This window comes from Falco peregrinus, chromosome 5, assembly GCF_023634155.1.
Source record: "Falco peregrinus isolate bFalPer1 chromosome 5, bFalPer1.pri, whole genome shotgun sequence".
Taxonomy (NCBI): Eukaryota; Metazoa; Chordata; class Aves; order Falconiformes; family Falconidae; genus Falco; species Falco peregrinus.
The window spans coordinates 54120720-54140520 of NC_073725.1; the positions used below are offsets into that span (position 1 = coordinate 54120720).

Genomic DNA, 19801 nt, shown 5'->3' on the forward strand with positions numbered 1-19801 from the left:
TCCTCTGTGGCTCAGCCTGCAGGTCCAGGCTACACATCAAACCGTGGTCTTTGCCCCGAGGAAGTTCACTGTGGTTCATATGGAGCACAGTGGGCATAGCAGTTCTGCACGGTTAACGTCAGACCTTGGTGGCACGAAGTTAGTGGAGCTATTTAGTGGAACTATTTCAGAACATTCAGGTTTTAGCTGAACATAGAACATAGAAAGGTAAAGTTGCTCCCAAGAACAGTTGGAAACTTATATTCCCTCTGTATGTTTTATTTCACTGTTATGTCATCATTGCATGTTTTGAGGCATTTTGTTAATGACAGTTTTTAGTAAATGACATTTAAACCTAGCATCTCTTGATGGTGATGAGCAAAAAGTGATGAAGCTTTTTGAAGTGATTTGTTATGAATGGGCATCAGCTGGAACCCTGCTCACAAAGACTCGAATTTTAGGGGCTCTAAGTTCATATCTGATTGTTCCAGATCTTTCAGTGTCAGTATTTTAATTCATCAATGGTCTTGTTCAAAAACTAATTCAGAGATTTTAAAAAAATCTGCTTTTTAGTAGCATTGTGATACATCGTGGTAAAACTGAATCACAGCTCATAGCATGGCATTTTTTAAGTATTCAGAGACATCAACCCCAGAAGGCAGTAAAGAAGCTAGAAAGAACTAGAAATCAGAGTGCATGTAGCTGACAAATCATCAATGTGACTTCATGAATCAGCATTATATGAATTGTCCAAAGATGTTATTAAAGCTTAGTGAGGTATTATCTCCATGAAACAAGGGAGGGAAAATGAACACCAGGTAGGAAATCATTTCAGTCAGAGCTTATCTAACTAAATCATTTCTATTATTGGCTAAAATAAGTTAAATTGCCTCATTTTTACCCACGGACACCAGCTAAGTACATGGGCAGACACTGTACCTTAGCTGACGAGTGGTGCAGTAATTTGTTAATTGTAATCAGCTTGTAAATCAGAGCCCTGAAATGCAAAGACTAAAAATGCTTAAATGAAAAAAATATCTGTCATGCAATGTAAAGTGCCTTGCTGTTGCAGTTGTTGGAAGGTCAAAACTCAAAAAGTTTATGTGCACAAGAGAATAAAAAAAAGATAATTCAAATACTCCTCTGGCTGAAAATGCCTTTCAGGGCTGCACAAATTCACGGTGTATTTTCTGTACACGGGGGGAATTAAAACTGAAACCTGAGGAGCACTAATCAGGTTTTTGGGAGAGAAGTGTGACCTGCAGATTGTTCATCATTGCTTCAGGCAAACAGGCTTGGCTAATGTACTTCCCTGGAAAACTCCTGGCTTTCAGCCACCAAGATCTTTACAAGATTCCAAAGGGAACCCTAACTTCTGCAACTGCTGTGCTTTTATTAATAGTAATAGCAACAATAACAATAATTGTTATTGTTGTTACTGCTTTAGAAAGAGACTGTACAAATGCATGTGATATATGGCCTTTTCCTGGAGGAATTTACAGTCCAAGAGAAGTGGCTTAAAAGTGGAAAATGAAGGCTATGGTTCCAAACAAACTATATAGAGGCTTTCTGCTTATCATCTAAAATAAAAAAGTATTACCTTTTTCCTGCTTTAATTTGTATTGCTTTTCATGCAGAACAGAGCATGGTGAGTAGGAGACCAAAGGCCCTCGCTAGGGAAAGTGTTTCAAGTATGTCAGATTTCCCTGCGTGATACGCTGTGATAATCCTGTAGAAGGCTTTGCTCTGACTCATTCTAACGTTCCCTCTGTACTGCTGGTACAGTGGTCTGTACATCAGTCTTAAAGACTTATATTCAGAACCAAATGTGGAGATGCATTTGCATCTGCAGCCTTTGCTGTGCTGCCCAGTTTGGCACTCCCCTATATTGACTTCACTTGTGCAATTGAAAGCACTCCTCTGACAGCTGAAAATTGATTTTTCACAAACATCAATGAGAGTTCAGCAGTTACACAAAATGGGGGTGAGAACCAATACGTGGAGCTGAAAGAACACTTCTGCTTGTAGACATTTAAAAATACATGAAGAACTGTAGATCTGAGATGAATTTGCTAGAATATGTGTAACCTGTATATCCACTTAATTTTCTATACTTACTGAAGTGCCAGGACGTTTCTGACCAATTCTACCTTGTTACAGGTGATGTTTTAATTCCCAGACTGAAGGCACTTCAGAATTCCTTTCCCAGAAACTATATTTTTCATGAAAATAAGGCTGTCATCCTACTGTTAGCATGAAATGAAATGGATAAAATAAAATGAGAAGGAAGACCTGCTGATTTTATATGCATTGTTAACTACTATTTGGACAATATCTCCATTCTTAGCATTGTACAGTCTAGCATTACAACCAATTTCTGCATACTAAAGAGATCCTGCATTATGAGATGAATGAATGATAGTTTAGAGTGGTGTACAACATCTCAGAAAGGAATAATAAGGTAGAAAAGGAAGGAGAAGGGAACAGAAAAAAATGAAAGATATTTCAACAGAAAATGAAACCTCACCACTTCTTATTCTAAAAGGAGATTTCAGAGCATTAATGTAGTAAAAAGAGCTGTCTTGCAGTGTAGAACTAACGTCAGGCTTTTGGAGTTAAATCTGAAATAGTCACATGCACTTGGATGTGATTGTCGGCTAACACAGGTGGGTTCAAAGCTCAGTGAAACAAGCAAAGCAGTCTCATCTTTATTTTAGTATCACTATTTTGGGTGCATGTGAATATTTCCTCATGTTCATGAAAACTCCTTGGGCTGAAAGCGCTGAGGAAATGTCTGTGCATAGTCCAGGGTCAGAAGGAAATTGAGAAATAGAAGCTGCACCTTTATTGCTCACCATGTATTACATTTGATTGGGGTTTTTTTATAAATATTTCACAGCCTAGACATCACAGAGAGCCGTTCAAGTTAAAGATTCAACTGAACCTGAGTTAAATTAAAGTTGAACAATAATATAAAGTAACTACTCAAGAAGCCCCCTTTTTGCATATCTTCATTCCTAAAAAGCATTTCTGTGAATGGAACCATCTGCTTTCAGGTTGAGGGTCATCAATTTGTGAAAAGGATTATATAACATGGTGAATAGCATGGGATTTATCTCAATGATTTGGGAAGTATTTTCTGCGTATCCATTCTGTTCTAGTCTTTGGAAAGTAGCCTATTCTAGTTGGTAGTTAGATGATATATTTTGCATTATCATATTATTCTTTTATTACTATCAGCTCCAGTGGCAGAAAAATCTTATGTAACACTTAGAAAATTTCTCTTGTATAAACCAATTATTTGTAGCTGCCTACAAGAGCTGAAATAAAGGTAAGAAAACATTGCATACTGAGTCCTGTGAGAGCATTTTATAATCTCCTTGGCAAATGAAGCACTCATTTGGCTTTTTCAAATAATAGAAATTCCAAAAAAACTGAAGAGAAAAGCCTTCCCTACACCTTCTGGGATAGTTACTTAGAGTAAATTAAAATCAGAGCTGTAAGCAGATCATGCTGGTAATTTAATTCTATGGAGATTATCACTTTTATGTATAATAAAACAATATATGAAAATTTGAAACTGTAATCCTTAGGCAGCCCTTTCATCTGTTCATTCAAATGGAAGCTATTTGCCTGTGAGTGTGAGTGAATCGCTGCTGAATGCAGCGACTAAAATTCTTGCATATTATAAAAATCTCACTAGAAGCTCCAAAAGATGGCAACAAACTCACCGATGCAAATCTGGTACTCAGAACTGCTGCTGGGGAATGCAGTGGAAAAGGGAAGGAAAAAACAAAAGCTCCTGAGGATTTCCAGGAGAGAGTGACCACAGTTCCTGCTGAAATGGATTGAACAAGAGTGGTGAAGACTGCTTATAATTCTCAGTTGTTCTTCAAATACAGTCTATACCAGATTTTCTTTTCATCTAGAAGACAATACAGTGTTTAACCAGAGCAAACACATTTAATTAGAGTAAGTTTTCGTGTAAGTGTAGTGCAAAACTGTCTTGACAGATTTTTTTCCAATTTTGTAGAAACCATCCTTAGTCTCACTTTTCAGAACAAACGAATATTCCAAGCCAAAGTTACAGGGGAATAAAAGGTTGTGGTTTAAGAGGTGGGTTTAACTTCTCTCTTACTATTTTTTCCATAACCTGCCATTGCAAATTGTATTGCAAAATTGCTTTGGGAAGAAGTTATGGTTTTCTTTTCTTGTAAGAGGAAATGTCAGGATTTTATCTTTTGGCTGCATTTTTAGGTAGAAAATATAGCAGTTGAAAGAATTAATTTTGTTATACACAGAGCAAACTCAGCATTAAAGCTGCAATTTCTACTTAGCCAGTGCTGAAACATGTGAACCTTATTGGGTATGTCCTTGAGCTCTGAAAATGGAGGTCCGGGATGAGAACAAGTGCAGCTCCTCTGGAGAATGTGGAAAGGCAGCTTGCAGAAAGGCATGTCTGTATGTTGACCTGTCTGTTGTGAAAATAGGGAAGAAAGCAAATCATTCCCAATTCTGCAGCCGTTCTGACAGCTAAAGTAGGCATTAACAATTTGCAACACATGGCATGGGGAATGAAAGTCTCTGAGCTCTACAACTGAGAGTTTCCTAGCTGAAATGAAGTAGCAGTTGAAGGTAGTTCAGTGAAAAAACTATTGTATCATCCACCGTGTAGGGACAAAATAATGTTACCAAAATTGGGGGAAAAAATAATGTCACAACTCAAAAATAGTACATGTTCTGGCTTCAAGTCTGAAAACTTCTGAGGTTTTTTGGCCTTTATACAGTGATTTTCCTGACAAAGGCAGATCAAGTGTTAATATATAGGTTTCTGCCAATATATAATAATCTCCTGCCACTTTGAATGGCCTTGGTACAATAAAATAACTTTGTTGCTAATATATTGATGCAGAAAAATAATGTTGGATTTCAGTCTTATAGTGTTAGCCTGTCAGACACAGGTTTTGCTAGATTTGCCTGCAGAGCCCTATGCAGCCTCAGCCAGGAGAGTCAGGAAAAGGGTCGACAGCACAAGCAGGAAGATTTGCACAGCCAAATATTTGGGCAGTGAGAACTGTTGTTTCTGTAAATTGGGCTCTACTGATTTATACCAGAACTCCTTTGCAGAGTTAAAGAGCTGATGTTTTTCTTGCTTAGCCTTCAGAGGGGGTGAAGATTATTTGTATGAATAATTCCGAACTAAAATAAGTTGAGAGAGAAAAGCAGCAGATTAGTGTTTTCAACAGTTGGTAATACAATTTACATGCATGAAAGATGTGGTCAGGTACATTTGAAGAGACATCGAGTTTCTCTAAGATGAAAAACAGTCAAAATCAAAGGAAAGAATGCCATTACTTAGAAAAATTGAACAGCCAAGAGAAAGAAATACATATTTGAATTCTGATTATCTTTCAATAATTCTGTGTAATTGGTAGAGCAGCAAAGCTAATTAAGCAAGTTAAAAGTGAAAATGTATGATAAATGTGAAAACAATTTTGACTTTCATTTTGGAGAAAGAAACTAATATCACCTTCACCAGTGTGAATCTGTGAAAAATATTTTCTTCACTATTTACACTGCTTGCTTTTGATTTGATATCAATTAATAAAATAATTCCTATAGTCTGTGTTGGCATAGTCATTGCTAAGTGTTGAACATAATGGGGACCTAAACAATAATAATTTCATTATTATTTTTGTAGTCATGGGTAATAATAATAATTAATTTTGCTGTAGAAAGAAAAGATCCCAGGAGATACATGATGATAATAAGGAAAGACTGCGTTGTATCTGGAGCACCTCATTGGTTTTGATGTGCAGGTTTGGTTTACTAAAGGTCTTAACGACTTGTCTTCACTGTCTCTACATCAGTATTCCCTTTCTACATACGTTTAGGTTATGGAATATCAATTACAATTAAATTAGAATTAAACCTTGGGCTCTGACACCACTGAAAAGTGCTACTTTTTTTGTGGAAAATTTGTATCAATGGCAATTTTTGTGGAGTCCACTCCTATCAATGCTCTTCAACTGAGAGCAATTTTATATCTGCTGCTGTTGTTGTCGTAGTATTTGCGTCACTCCCATGTCTGCTGGACTCCTCTTTTTCCCTGGAATTGCCTGTCTGTGGGAATTCACGGTTGGGAGACACAGGTCCAGGGCAGACCTGCAGCAGGAGGGATGGTTAATCAGGGGTTGGACATCCCCCCATACCGTTCCCCGTTAGTGACATGGAAGTAATGCGTGTACAGGAGCACTGCTGTGATCCTGCTCAGCCGGTGGAGATAAATTGTAATAATTGGGTCGTGAGCCAGGAGCTGGCGCTAGGTGTGACGGCAGAGACAAAGGGAACAGGAAATCGCCATACGGCGTCATATGCTCCTTCTCAACCTTAATTCTGATTGCAGCTGTCAGTGTGGCATTATGGTTCCTGAATGTGCTGTTTTATTGAGCTCAGTGTGTGGGAGAGATTTTTTTGAAGCTGGAACAATGCTGGAAAATGATTGGCATAAGGTTAGCTTTAGATACATTGTCGTTCCTGAGATAGCTGCTTAAGAAACAGGAATATTAATTTATTGACAAGAGGATTTTTGAATTAGTTAAAATTTGCATTTTTCATCCATGTCTTGTTCTAATTCTTATGTGAGTTAGAAGTGCTAGCAGATACAGTTGAGAGGGCATATTCCCTTAAGTCTAGTTTCTTAAGCTCTGTAGCAAGTATTCTGTTTCAATTTCACCTTTTTTACTCTCTTTTAATGCAACAGTTGTGTTCTTTTACAGTATTAAGGATGGTATACTTGCACTGGTTTCAAATACATTAGGAGAAAATGTTAAAGTAGTGCTGCAGGAGACAGAAAATACACCAAAGTTAACAAAAGGTACACCATCATCACGACCATTGAGAACTGGGATTGCAGTGGTTTCTTATGTCTTTTTACCAAAAGCTTTGTTTTGTGGAGGCATGAAAACCTAAGCATTGAACCCTCTGTCTGCAGCCAGTTATATTGCTCAGGACTGAGAGAAGTGAGCATTCTGCCTGTACACAGGTACCTCACATAACTCTTCTTGCTTTAATTTGTACAAAACTATTCAGAGTAATCCTGTGTATTTTTCTTCAAAGTTTATGTTATGTATTGTGTACTTTTTAGCCTTTAATAGTGCTAGCATTGGCTTAGAGTTACAAAGTAAAATGGTAGTGATTTTGGACACATAGTTAATAAATTAGTAGCTTTATGGCTATGCTAATTATTTTAATATATATGTATTTTGGCTGAACATCTTTTGTTGCACATTCTTCTAAACTTGAATGTTATCGTAGTTTCTCCTCCCACATGAATTTATAAAAAAAAAACCAGAAATGTGTAGTGCTAGGCAGCAGAGAAGTAAACTTGAACATAAACTTTCATGTAAAAATAATTTTAATACACTACAACAAAACAGTCATAGGTACATGTTGACTCATTTTTGGGTATTCATGTAAGAACATACTATGAGCATCCTTAGATTAAGATTTGTAAAATTATTTGAATCCATCTACTACATGGGACATTTGAAAAGGTAAAATTTGCATTTGGAAAGGATGAATCCGGTCTAAAAATAGCTTAGATAAAGATTCTTCCACCTCCCTAGGGTCTGAAGTAATTTACTGTAGCCATTAACATCTAGCATGATTTCAGGTGAAGCGTTTCATCAATAAACTTGAGTAACATTTTTATTTAAGAAAAGGAGAAAGGAGGAGCAAAAGCAGAGTGTCAGAGAGGTGTCAGAGGGCTTTTTTGTTTGTTAAAGCCATTCTAGACTGTTTATTAGTAGTATTTTCATTAATTTAAAAAAAAAATAATCTGAGATGCAGTCCACCTAAATCCTGCCCAAATGGGAACTTTATTTCCTAAAACTTGTCTAAATCTCAAAGAACAGCACAGTTTGAATTCTTCCTAGGCCTGTCTAAATCTTATACCCAACTTATTTAAGTATCTACTCCTTAGGCTTAACATTTGGTAAATATTTATTAAATAAAGTTTTATTTCTGCATTCTCAGAACTGTCTGCTTTGGCAGAATGGACAAATGTCATGCTTATAATTCTTTTTTACTTCTGGGATTAAGTAAGCAGGCAATAAACTCCACCTCAATAGGGTGAAATAAACTGAACACATTCCTTTTTTTTAATAGCCCACTGAATACAGCACTCATCCAAGGAGCGAGGTGGCCAAGTTCTGGGTTCTGCTGAGACTGACTCATGATGCTTTAGCTGCATCTGAAGAGACTGCTCTATACCAACAGATCTGACGTTGGCTGCCAATGGTGATTAAATTTATAACATATGTATGAAATAGGGACTGAACCAAAAATCCCCTTTCTGAGGCTGATTCTGGCAGTGAGATACATCCCCTTTCATCTGGTGCTAGAGAGGATTTTGCTTTAAGTGGTTTCTTACAGGAAGATAGAGATGGCAGGGTAGCCATCTCTAGAACTTTTACTGAATCGAGTGTTTTGTGGTGTTTTACTGTGCATGGCATAGAAGCAGAATTTCTCTTCAATTATGTAATATTTAGTTTTTCGATAATTACAGATAATTGCATGGGAAAGTTCTATGAACTGAAGTGTTACCGTAACATCTAAAATCTACAAATTGGGTAACAATTATGTTTGGAGTTACACCATTATTTCAAGTATAATTACTATGAGATTGGCAGTGCATGTAATTAATAAGTAATCACTGGAATTTGTCCTCACAGTTGCACTTCCCCCTTGTTGTAAAGTTCTTTGTCACATTATAGTATAAAGATAACATCAGTTGACCTCCACATGTGTTATACTAAAACTCAAAATAGTATTTCCATTGCAGTACTAGCTCCTTAATGTTATAAAAGCATTGTTTCATGGAGAAAACAGAGAAGGTACAGTGTGCTGTGTATGGGGAAGAAGCAAAGCAACCTTTCAACAGATACCAGCTAGTGAGATAACTTTTCCATAGCTATCCAAAGTAACCCTTTTTATCTACTGAAGCTGGTTTGTAACTTGCTAAAATTCTATTGAAAGTTTTTCAGAACCTCCTCACATCATCTACTGCCTGCCTTCCATTGTAGGGAAAGTTTGATTAACATAATTTCACACAGAAGAGAAGAATTTGTAGTTCATTCTTGGGTTCCACTTTGTCCTGATTTCAGCTGGGATGGAGTTAATTATTTTCTTAGGAGCTGGTACAGTGCTGTGTTCTGGCTTTGATGTGAGACTTTTCAGTTCTTCAGGCCTTGCTAGGGAAAAGACTGGAGGGGCACAAGGAGCTGGGAGGGGACACAGCCAGGTCTGCTGACCCAAACTAGCCAAAGAGGTGTTCCACACCATGGGACGCCATGCTGGGTGTATATACCTGGGGGTTGGCCGGGGGGGCAGGTCATGGCTCAGGGACTGGCCGGGCATCGGTGGGTGGGTGCTGAGCAGCTGCCCCGTGCACTATGTGTTCCTTTCTTCCTTTCCCTCTGGATTTTATTCTTTCCCTTCCACTTTTCATTATAACCGTTACTGTCATCAGTACTTTCATCATCAGTACATCAGTACTGTCATCAATTGTTATTATTGTTCTTTCATTTATTTTTCCTTTTTCAATTATTAAATTGTTCTTATCTCAACCCTCAAGTTTTACATTCCTCTCCAACTTTCCTCCCCACCCCTCTGGGTGAGGGGGGAGTGAGCGAGTGGCTGTGTGGTACTAAATTGCCAGCCAGGGTTAAACCACAACACACTTGGACAAAGCTTCTTTTTTCTTTTTTCTTTCTTTTAATATTATTTATATAAGATACATTTTTGCCAAACTTTAATAGTTTTGATTCTGTTTGATTGTTTGTTTCATTATTTATCAGGTTTTACCTGGCGAGACGATTATACGCAGCATGTGATTGGTCAGGAACTCTCAACCATTCACAAAATACACACCAGGAACCCTGATATATTTGCATCTGAAGGCTCTGACATGGGAAGGTAAGTCTTCAATGGTGGTTTTGCCTGGTAGGTTTTTGGGAGGATTTGTGAATGATAAGAAATAGATAGGCACTGAAGCTGAATTAAACACATCACCAAAACCACTATCTATATGAGAAAGGAAAACCAGTTGTACAACAGCACAGAAAACACCAGACAGAATGAATGAAAACCCTCAACCCTGTTCTTCTGATTATCAGCAAATCAGGAAAACACACCTTCTGTTAATTTAGGTGTCAGAATTCAAAATATCAGGTCTTTTATCCCGTTTATGCAGTGTCTAGTGTCAGTTCAGCCTACTTATGAGCTCTACTTATGACTGGCTTAAAAAGGCAGACTTGTATAGCAGCTCGACCACAGGAGACATTTTATTCTGGAAAAAGCCAACAAAAAGAAACAAGAAGCATTGAATGACATTCTGGGCAAGTAATTATATTTTCAGACTCATAGTCTTCCAAAACATAGCTGTAATTGATTTGAAGTCCATAGACTCTAAGCTTAGTTGCAAAGTTTGTCCAGGAAGGAGAGATTCATGCAAGTTCCCATGACAGAAAACAGTGTTGGGACATTTTTATCTATTCTTTGCATTATAGAAGCTATTTTCCTCATGGCTTGAAAGATATTGAGGCGTGACTTAGCAGTTACTGGTGGCAAGAGGCACGTCTATAATTCTGTAGAATGTTATGGCTATAGGACCTGCAATTATATCAACTTGATACACAGATACACATATGTATTTTGTTATGTCTGGTTTGTCCTGCAGGCTTTTAAGTGCAACTCAATCACACATACCCAGAAGAAAATTTTAAAATGCATAAAATTTTAGGAACATTAAAAATGGTAAATTTTACTTTCTCCTGCATGATTTTAAGAAAAGCAATCTCAAAATTCATGAAATTAAAAGAAAGTGTTTTTTGTTAGAAAACTTTCTTCATAGTGGATCAAAGCTGGAACTTCTGGCTTTGATGGGCAAGATAAATGTTGGACTTTAGATATTCCGATACTGCAGTATGTATTTTGCATATACCGCAAAAAATTTCCTTTTCTAGATTTCTATTCTATGGAAATAAAAATGCTGTTTAATTGATACTTCAGTGGCTTCAGCTGTGTTTGCCTCTTTAGTTTAAATTCATAGAATCTGACGCCATATTTCACATTTTTGCTGATTCAAAAGCATTCCTTAAAATTACAGCACTATACATTTCAGGAGTACAGTAGAATAGAAACTTAACTTCTACAGAAGATACTGATCTATAGATTATCATAAAGGTGACAACAACATGCGGTTGAATCCATAAACATGTTTCTGCTGCTTAGATACACAAAATCTTAGGTACACAAAATGCTGTTACTGTATGGATTACTCTCTGTACATGGTATCAGAAATGATTCTTAATATCTTCTGGGGGATTTTTTTTAGAATAAGTGTATCTGAAACTTTTATTCATGAGAGTAAGATAAAATAGGCCAGATTTCCATGAGATCAAGCCTGTATTCTGCAGTGTTCCAGATTCATAGTTACACAAAAATAAAAAGTACAAGAAGATATAAGAAATAATTTAGTTTTTAGACTGAGAACAAACAGATGATCGCTTTTAGGACTTCCTGTTGTGATCAGGTTTGAGCTGTTTTGCATTTTAGCTAGAACTGTATGTTAAAAAAATAACCCATTTTGTTTATTGACACTTTAGGAACATCAGAATTTCAAATGTGTTCCACTTATAGCCATTCCTATTGTGGATAGATTTTCTGAAGTTACCAAGCTGTGCTTCTGAAAGCATTATCTTATGTGCCAACAGTTTAAAGCATTAATTGATTTTTCTTGTTGCCATTTACAATATATTCTGTAGGTCAGGGAACAGTAGGAACTTTTCCTCTGGCACCTTGTAGATTCTCATCAAGTTTGCTATATGCTCGGTGTGCTCAATGCACTTGCTAAAATGTTATCAGATAATAATTAAATAATTAAAAAAAGCAACTTGGTGTAGGTATCTAATTATCAAAGAAACATTATGGCAGGAAGACCTTTTATTAAGGGAAACCGTGTGTAATAAGACAATATGAAGTCATACTAATGAGTCATTAATCCCCACAGAGCTAGTGAGAGCGAGAAAATAGACTCAGACACTTGAAAGGTAAATTGACTTAGGCTAAATTAGTGCGTATGAAATCTGATGAAACAGAAGACATGGATTTCATCTTAACAAAATGCTAAAACTGGGAGCTTGATTTCAAGATGAAAGTTCTTTCTTTGGTGGCTAACTGGAGTGTACACGGTATTTCCTGGGCCCTTATTAAATTTCAAAAAAACCCCACTCTTGAAAGAGGATCCAAGATAAAGGAAAAGAGTCCATTCTGCACACAGGGAATAAATGTCAGTTGTGTTCATTGGTGCAATTAGGCAAAACCACAAATGTTTCCAGCAAACTTCAATGTATGAAATGGTGTATAGCATTATTTCCATAATATAACCATCATTAAGTCAGTAATAAGATTCTCACAGCATTTTAAAGGGAGAAACATTATTCTAAAAAGTTTGGTATTTATTGACAACATTCTAGAAATATCTGAGGTGCAGTGATTTAGATATTTCCGCACAAAAGCTCCTAAAGTATTGGGTTTTTGTAGCAAATATAGAATTATTTCTGTGGCTAAATAATTATATATGTTATTGTCTTTATACCCTAAAGTTCATTGTATGCAAAGTCCTTTTTCAGAACAAATTTAAACTGAAAATGCTTCCAAATAAGTGCACAGGAAGAACTCATTTCTTCTGTTCATTCATTTTCCAATATCACTTTATCAAATTTAAAAGAAATGTTTTAATTTGGTTGCAATAATAGCTCACTTAATGTGTTTTTGTGTTAATAAGGTGAACAACAGTGATATACTAGTGAACTACAAATTTTTTTTACAATCTTTCAGATGTGTTAATAGGATTTCATGAAAGTTGTCATCAAATTAAATGTAATGCTTTGTTAGACTTTTTAAATGTCTAAAAGTTTACAGTATAAAATACTACAACTGATGTGGAATTTAGACACAATTTGAGTGTAATTACTGTCTCCATAAGAAAAATGAGAAGTCTTTGACCCCAAACTTTGCTTCTATCACCGGTGTGATTATACACTGTAAATAAGGGCTTGAAAATCTAACCTGAATACTGACTTTTATCTGTGCATTCATTTCCCATTAGCTCCAGTGGAAATCCTCAGGGCAGAATTTGGTCTGGTATTTCCATTCTCCTTTTCTTTTCAAAGTTAGCAAAGAACGGAGAAGATAGGTGTTGGAATTAATTGATGAATGAAAGATGAGGTTTTGAAACTGGGAAACTTTCACCTCTTTGGATTAGTTCATCTCTATTGAAGCAGAAAGCACACTGTCCAGCTCTTTCTAAAACTGTAGAACAGTTTTCCTCTGGCTTTAAGTTGAAAAGGAGGTGAACAGTGTTACCTGCCTGTCCACAGTTCGTCATAAGGCAGAATTTAAAGCTCTGGAATAAGAGTAAAAAGTATGAAGAGCACGAGGACTAAGCAAGACTGATGGTGAATTATATCAAGATCACTATAGTCCTCTTTGCAGTAAACCTTTGTTTTCTTGGCGTTTGGTTACTTGATGGGTTGTTTTACACTGGGGAGAGGTGCAGGTTTTTTCTGGTACGTCAAAGTAAGCAACCCTCTAAGCACTATTGGTTGCAATGCTACCACTGTAAATTAGATTATTAATTACATTTATTGGTATTAAATTAGTCAGGACACGCATTTGATAAATCTGTAAGCATGGAAGGAAGGACATAAGAGCACTCTCAAGCTGTGCCCCTACATAAGCACCATGACATGGGCTGGTAGAATAAAACTTTGCTTACAGTGGCATGGACATGTTGAAAGTCAAATGATGACTTGTGTCCCTGAGCTGGAAGGCTCTTCCACCTGGAGCTGTTCATCACTGAGGAAGTGTGTAGGTGTGTGGGTAGGAAACGGTGACACAAAAAAGGTGACTTCCCTCAAAACAATGTGTCACAGGGAAGAAAGCAGACTTGGAACCCTCTCTGCTTTCTTGCACAAGGAATGAAATAGTTACTGGTGTTGACATTCAAATTATCATCATCATTGACATGTTGTTGAGATAGATGAGGAGAGCCAGTAATAATTCAGATTCATTGCAGACACTGCTCTGAATCCCATATAACCATCTCTACACTGCTGTTGTTTAATCACATTTTTAGCTTTTCCTTGCAAACGCCACCAAGATCTGTCTAAACCACTCAGGAAACACTGCCATCCTGTGAATCGAGGGCACCTGAGGAGAGCAAAAGAGATACTTGTTCAATCTCATTATTCCCTTTTTAAGCTGTTTGCTGGAGCTGACTTGCTCAGTTATTTCTGCACATCCAGTATTCTCACTGTATTCCATAAATTGGTGCAGGGCCAAATTGTTGTTGAATCTCATCATCATTCAGCAATTTTTTTAAATCTTAGAACCATCTCATATTTCTTTGGGGTGCAATTTAATGATCCATATTTTCTTTTTACAAGCATTCTCTTTTCTTCTGAATATGGCTTTGCCTTGATGTAAGCATTATATTTGACTTCCTGTTGGATCATTAACTTTGATTCATGGAATAAATTGCTAATAGTGCAAGATTTTTTTTACTTTTGCTGAAACATTGAATTTTCTATACTTTTGTGGTTGCTAAGCTTTTGAGCGACTGTTGTGTATGGAACTAACTTCAGCGGTTTGCAGTGCCTTTTTAGTTGGGCACTTTGTTATGTTGTACAGGCTGGTAACTTTTTTTTTCCTTGCTTTTTCTGTGCAGGACTGTGGGGCTGAATGCAGATAATGGAAGAAATTATGATCTGGAAAATGATGTTGACTTGGCCAATTCTCTTCAGCAATATCTTAAATATCTCGGTATTCTCTCCCAGTCTGCAACTACAAATTTATACCCAAGGAAGACAAATGACAAAGCTTCTATCAAGGTAGTGTTTCTAATGTGGTTACCACATTATGTCATTTTGGCTTCCCTCTCTGAATTCTCCTTATTTTTCAGTTTTCCCTTCTGTCTCAAGAGCAGACATTTTTTCTTACTGCCTCCTCCAACTGATTATCGTAACTGCACTAATCAAGTTCTCTCTGAATGACCTGAGTCATCTTCACCCTTGTAAACAATACAGCTTTTCTGAACTGGAGTATTTAATCTCAATTAGAGATGGATTGTATGTGAGGAAGGAGGAAGAGTGGGATAAAGGTGGTAACATCTTCACTGACTGATCTGAAACCATTCTTGCAGCATCTGAGTGGCTCCTCTCCAAAAAGCTGGCTGAACTACCCTTTGAATTCTTGCTGGAGTTGATGGTGCTCAGAGTACAATTAACATAATCTTTGAGTAGATTTTGAGATGAATTGTGCCTCAACATTTCCTCCTTATTGATTATAAAGAAAGCCTATCATGACCAATTACGGTTCATATGTATACATTAGAAATATGCGGATAGCTAGGAAGATAAATCACAACCATTAAATCTTGAGTATTGGCTATTTTTTAAAAAAACACACAAATGCCTGTTTGAGAACTAAAACACTTTTTTTTCTTTCCTAGAGAAAATCTGTCTTGCTCGAAGATGCTTGATAAATTTATAAAACTGATTGGGTGGAGGGGTTGCTTATGACAGACCGTTACAGGCCTGTATCTTTTGCTCGAAAATTGTGTTTAGCCAAAATACTCTATTAATTTAAAGAAATAAGCTGTTATTATAGCAATCCTTTAAAAATAAATTGTATGTGCTGTTTGCATGAATAAAGTGCAAATGCAACCACCTTAGCTAAAAAATATACTGAAGTTTTAGGAAAAAATCAGGTAAAGAAAACATAGTGTTAAAGCCAAACTTTTTTTTTCTAGGCGCTAACTCAGAGACACAGAACTACTGCAGTGTATCTGCAACACCAGTTCCCAACAACAGTATCAGTTGTATCAACTATATAGTGATGGCATAACTTGAAATGTTACTATCCTTGTCAGAAGCTGCAGGTTTCCCATTTCACTGATTGGCATATATAGAGCTTATGATTTATGGCGTGTGTCATTAGGTGTTCATCAGGGGTAAGGAACCTATAGGCAGTGGCAAGGCAGCTTTTGGGATGGATGAGTGACTGCTTTCATGGTACTTTTTCTGCACTCTCTATTCATGGGCGCTGACTGCAGTGAGGATGCCCGGCTTTGAATCACTGGCTTTCAGAGACAAGAAAACTTGCTCAAGAAGTATTTCAGTGGGTCTGGTGCTGTCATGCAAGTTCATAAATAATCCATATGGTTGAGACCTTCTGTGGGGAAGCCTGCTGTGATAACACCACCCACCAACCTTATCGAGTGTTGCCATGGAGATGGGTACTCTGAAGCCTGGGGGAGTGGGATAAAGAGGAGAAAATCTGGAAATGAAGCATGTATAGGAGCAAACTGTACACTTCTGTTTACTGAAAAGCGTTTTAAAACAACAGACACTGAATCAGATGTGTTACCTGTAATATAAAAAATATATATTTACAAATGAAAATTATTTTAAAAATTAGCACTCAGTCATGAATTTTAAATAATCCTGGAGACATTTCTCTGTCCTCTGCAAATCAAATGCAACTGCTGTTCTTTAAAAAGAAAGAAGACGGACACTGTATTTGTGCCTTGATTCATTGGATCATTAATGAAATAATATTTAAACAAAAGAGAAAACAGGATTTTTGCTACTCCAGAAAGCAGAAAAAAAATATTAAATTTAACAGTTTGAAAAGAGTAGGAAGGAAAGTAAGTGTAAGAGCTGCATTTGATATGGTCATATCACTTGAAATTGAAAATGGCTCTTTGGCACTTTAATTGCATGCTTCAAAAAATCTTAGTACCTTTGTTTGTGTTTAGATTAGTTATGACCCTACATTAAATAACTGAAGCAAGATCTTATCTTTTTAACTTTCTTGCACTTTGCTGATTAAAAATAAGGGTAGGATAGAGGTACTTTACCCTACTTAAACTTAAAATTGCAGCTTTAGAGCCTTTGTCCTTCTTAAAAATAATTTTCTTTCAAGTATATGTTTATCTCTGTCACTTCATTTTTGTTATTGGGGAGCAGGAGATGTAACACTGTTGGCTTTGATACCTTACTTGCTATGAAGCACAGCTGAATCTTGCAGAAATTTAGTGCTTCTAGGCAGGCTTCCTGAGTGGATTCTGATTTATTCCAAAACAGTCATCAGAGGACTCTGGCCAAGAATAAAACAAAGGAAGAATAAAGGCAAAGATTTAAAAATATTTGTTATACTCCAAAAGTGTTATTTAGTATCTGAACATGAATATTATTAATCAAAGTGTTTTACAAACTTTTGGTCTTTAGTTTTGGTACTATCTTCCACATGTATTATTGGAATAAAATTACAGAGCTTCAACATTACCAAGTAGACAGAATACATACAGTTATACATAAAGCTGTAAAATAAGACACAGCAAAACCTAAAACAAGTAACTTTTTCCTATTTCCTTTGTTCAAAGAACTATCAGCTTGAGGCTTGATACAACAGTGGCAGAAATAACACTAATTAACTTAAATCATGTGATGGATCAAAATTCCTATAATGCCTACCATTTATTGCAAGAGCTTCTCTGAGTGATTTTTGAAGCACTTGAAGTTCACCACCAACTTAAAAATTTTTCTCGGTATTTAGACGGTATCTACGGCAGGCTGTAATCTAGCCAGTTGATAATGACTCTGCCAGTGGATAAATAGCAGTAAATCAGAAGATTTGGTGGGTCTGTTTCCCGAGGATTACAGCTGTAAAGAGCATTTCACTTTAGTTAAGCTGAAAAGAGTTGTTCAGAAAATGGGCACTTGGGGGCATTTGTTACTTAAGCATTAGCTAGTGGGTTTTTGTTTGGTGTTTTTCCCCTCCACTTGGGCTTAATGAAGGTTTTACCATTCACAAAATGCTGCATTATCAGTCTTTTTGATTCCTTTCTGCCAAACCTGGACTTAGTATGGGAAATGACATATAGCCAGGCACAAACACATAATGAGATAGCTTGGTTTATCTTATCTACTGAGGCAAGAAATGCAGAGGCTTCAAATCATGTGGGAATTCCCCTGCTCTTCTACCCTCTGGTTAGGAAAAACTCCTCTCATAGAAAAATACCCAAACCCAACCCCCTGAAAAAAATACTGTACTATTGACATTCGTACAGAAACTGAGAAGCAGGGTTTTGTTGGGTTTGAAGGGATAGCATGCAAATGGTATTGCTAAAGCTAGTCAGCTGTAAAAGGAGAGCTTGCTTGCTTTGCTGCTGATGGTAGCCCTGCTGGTGAGCTCTGTGTGTTTGCATAGCAGGGGCATGTGGGAAGCCTGGAGGAAATCTTTAAATAAAGGAGATGGAAAAAGGGAAAAATAGCTATGTCCACAGTGGCTGCTAAACAAAGCAAAAAAGAGAGGCAGCAAAAGTGATCAGTATGGCAGCAAATACTCCTTTTGTCTACCATCACCAGCTGTTAGACAAGGCAGTGAAGAATGATCTTATATTTTTTAAAAAAAGTCCAAATGCCTGCAGTTGAATAGTTACAGGAGATTTCAATTATGCTGCCTTCATCTGACCAAGAATAATTTTTTAGCCATCACAGAAAGAGAAGATTTGAAATGTGATACAAATGTACATAGAAGTCTCAAAATCAGAAGGAAAAAAAAAAACCCAAACCAAACAAAAAACCCTGTCACCTGGAACTGTTTGTTTTTTCCTTGAACTAGCTATCAGTTTAACATAATCTCTTGCCTTCTGGTAGCCTGACTTGTGAATTTTTTAATGCCTCATGCTGGCAAAAGTGCACTGCTTTGGTTAACAGCGCTGTGCTGGGCTCATTTCAGACACAGGGGCTATAGCACACAGCAATCGTGTCCACCACACTGCATGACCAGTGCCCAGTCACGCTTCTGGTCTCCCAGCTCCACTCTGGGGTTGGATGCTCCTTTGGCTCCTCCAGGAAACCTTCTGGACAGGCTGTAGGAATAAGGAAGTTGCCTGCTGTACTTGTGCTAGTGCTGCATTTCTTGTTGCAGGGGTCTTTTATGGTTTAGGTTTTAGGGCTAGAAGATTCGTGTAACTGCTCTATATACCTTCCTCCTGAGTTAGCCTCTGAGGTCTTCAGACATGGTCCTACCTGCTGCTAAGGTCTTCCTTAGGCTCATGTGCCATTCAGGCCCTTATATGTAGTATAGGGAGGAAGAGAAAATTGCCTCCGAGTCCTCAGGGAGTTTCATCTATTTTCTGCTGTTTCTGTTTCTTTGGTTTTTAATTACTTACGTTCATTTCAAGGTATACTTTATGTATAAATATTGTGATTGCAGAAATCTCCAAGTCTGAGATATTATAAATTTTAAACCAACGAGTCTGGGAAAAAACAGAACGCTTACATCAAAGAAGTAATTAATAAAGGTAAAGCTCTTCATAGATTTCATGAAGGGGAACCGCATGAAGTGACTGGTTAGCAGCAGAGAGGTATGGCTGGCTGTTAGACCAGCAGTACAATGGCGCTGAAAGGGAACAAGGTGCAAACAAAAACTGTTGTGGCAGAGTCAGTTTGCTGGAATCTAGAAGGGTACAAAGGTTAGACAAAGCATTTGGTAAAGCTTATATTTTAGTCATTACTGCAAGAGGGAACCTTCCACCTGTTTTCCTCCTTCACATTCAGGGAAGATGACTCATATCTTTGCTGGGTTGAAAATCAATTGTTTTATGCTTTGTAATTGATCTCCTGAAAGAATTAGGATATGTGGTAATTTTTAAAAAGGATTATTATTTATTATAGAAAATCTGAGT

The 19801-nt window shown here is 37.0% G+C and overlaps 1 protein-coding gene across 1 annotated transcript in view; it reads left to right on the forward strand.

The window, feature by feature from the left end:
- PTPRN2 (protein tyrosine phosphatase receptor type N2) overlaps positions 1 to 19801 on the forward strand; it is a 663741-nt gene that overhangs the window by 225923 nt on the left and 418017 nt on the right. Inside the window, exons 4-5 of the mRNA XM_055804928.1 lie at positions 9840 to 9957; positions 14774 to 14936. Of these exons, the coding sequence (XP_055660903.1) occupies positions 9840 to 9957; positions 14774 to 14936 (281 nt within the window). The remainder of the gene's footprint in view (positions 1 to 9839; positions 9958 to 14773; positions 14937 to 19801) is intronic.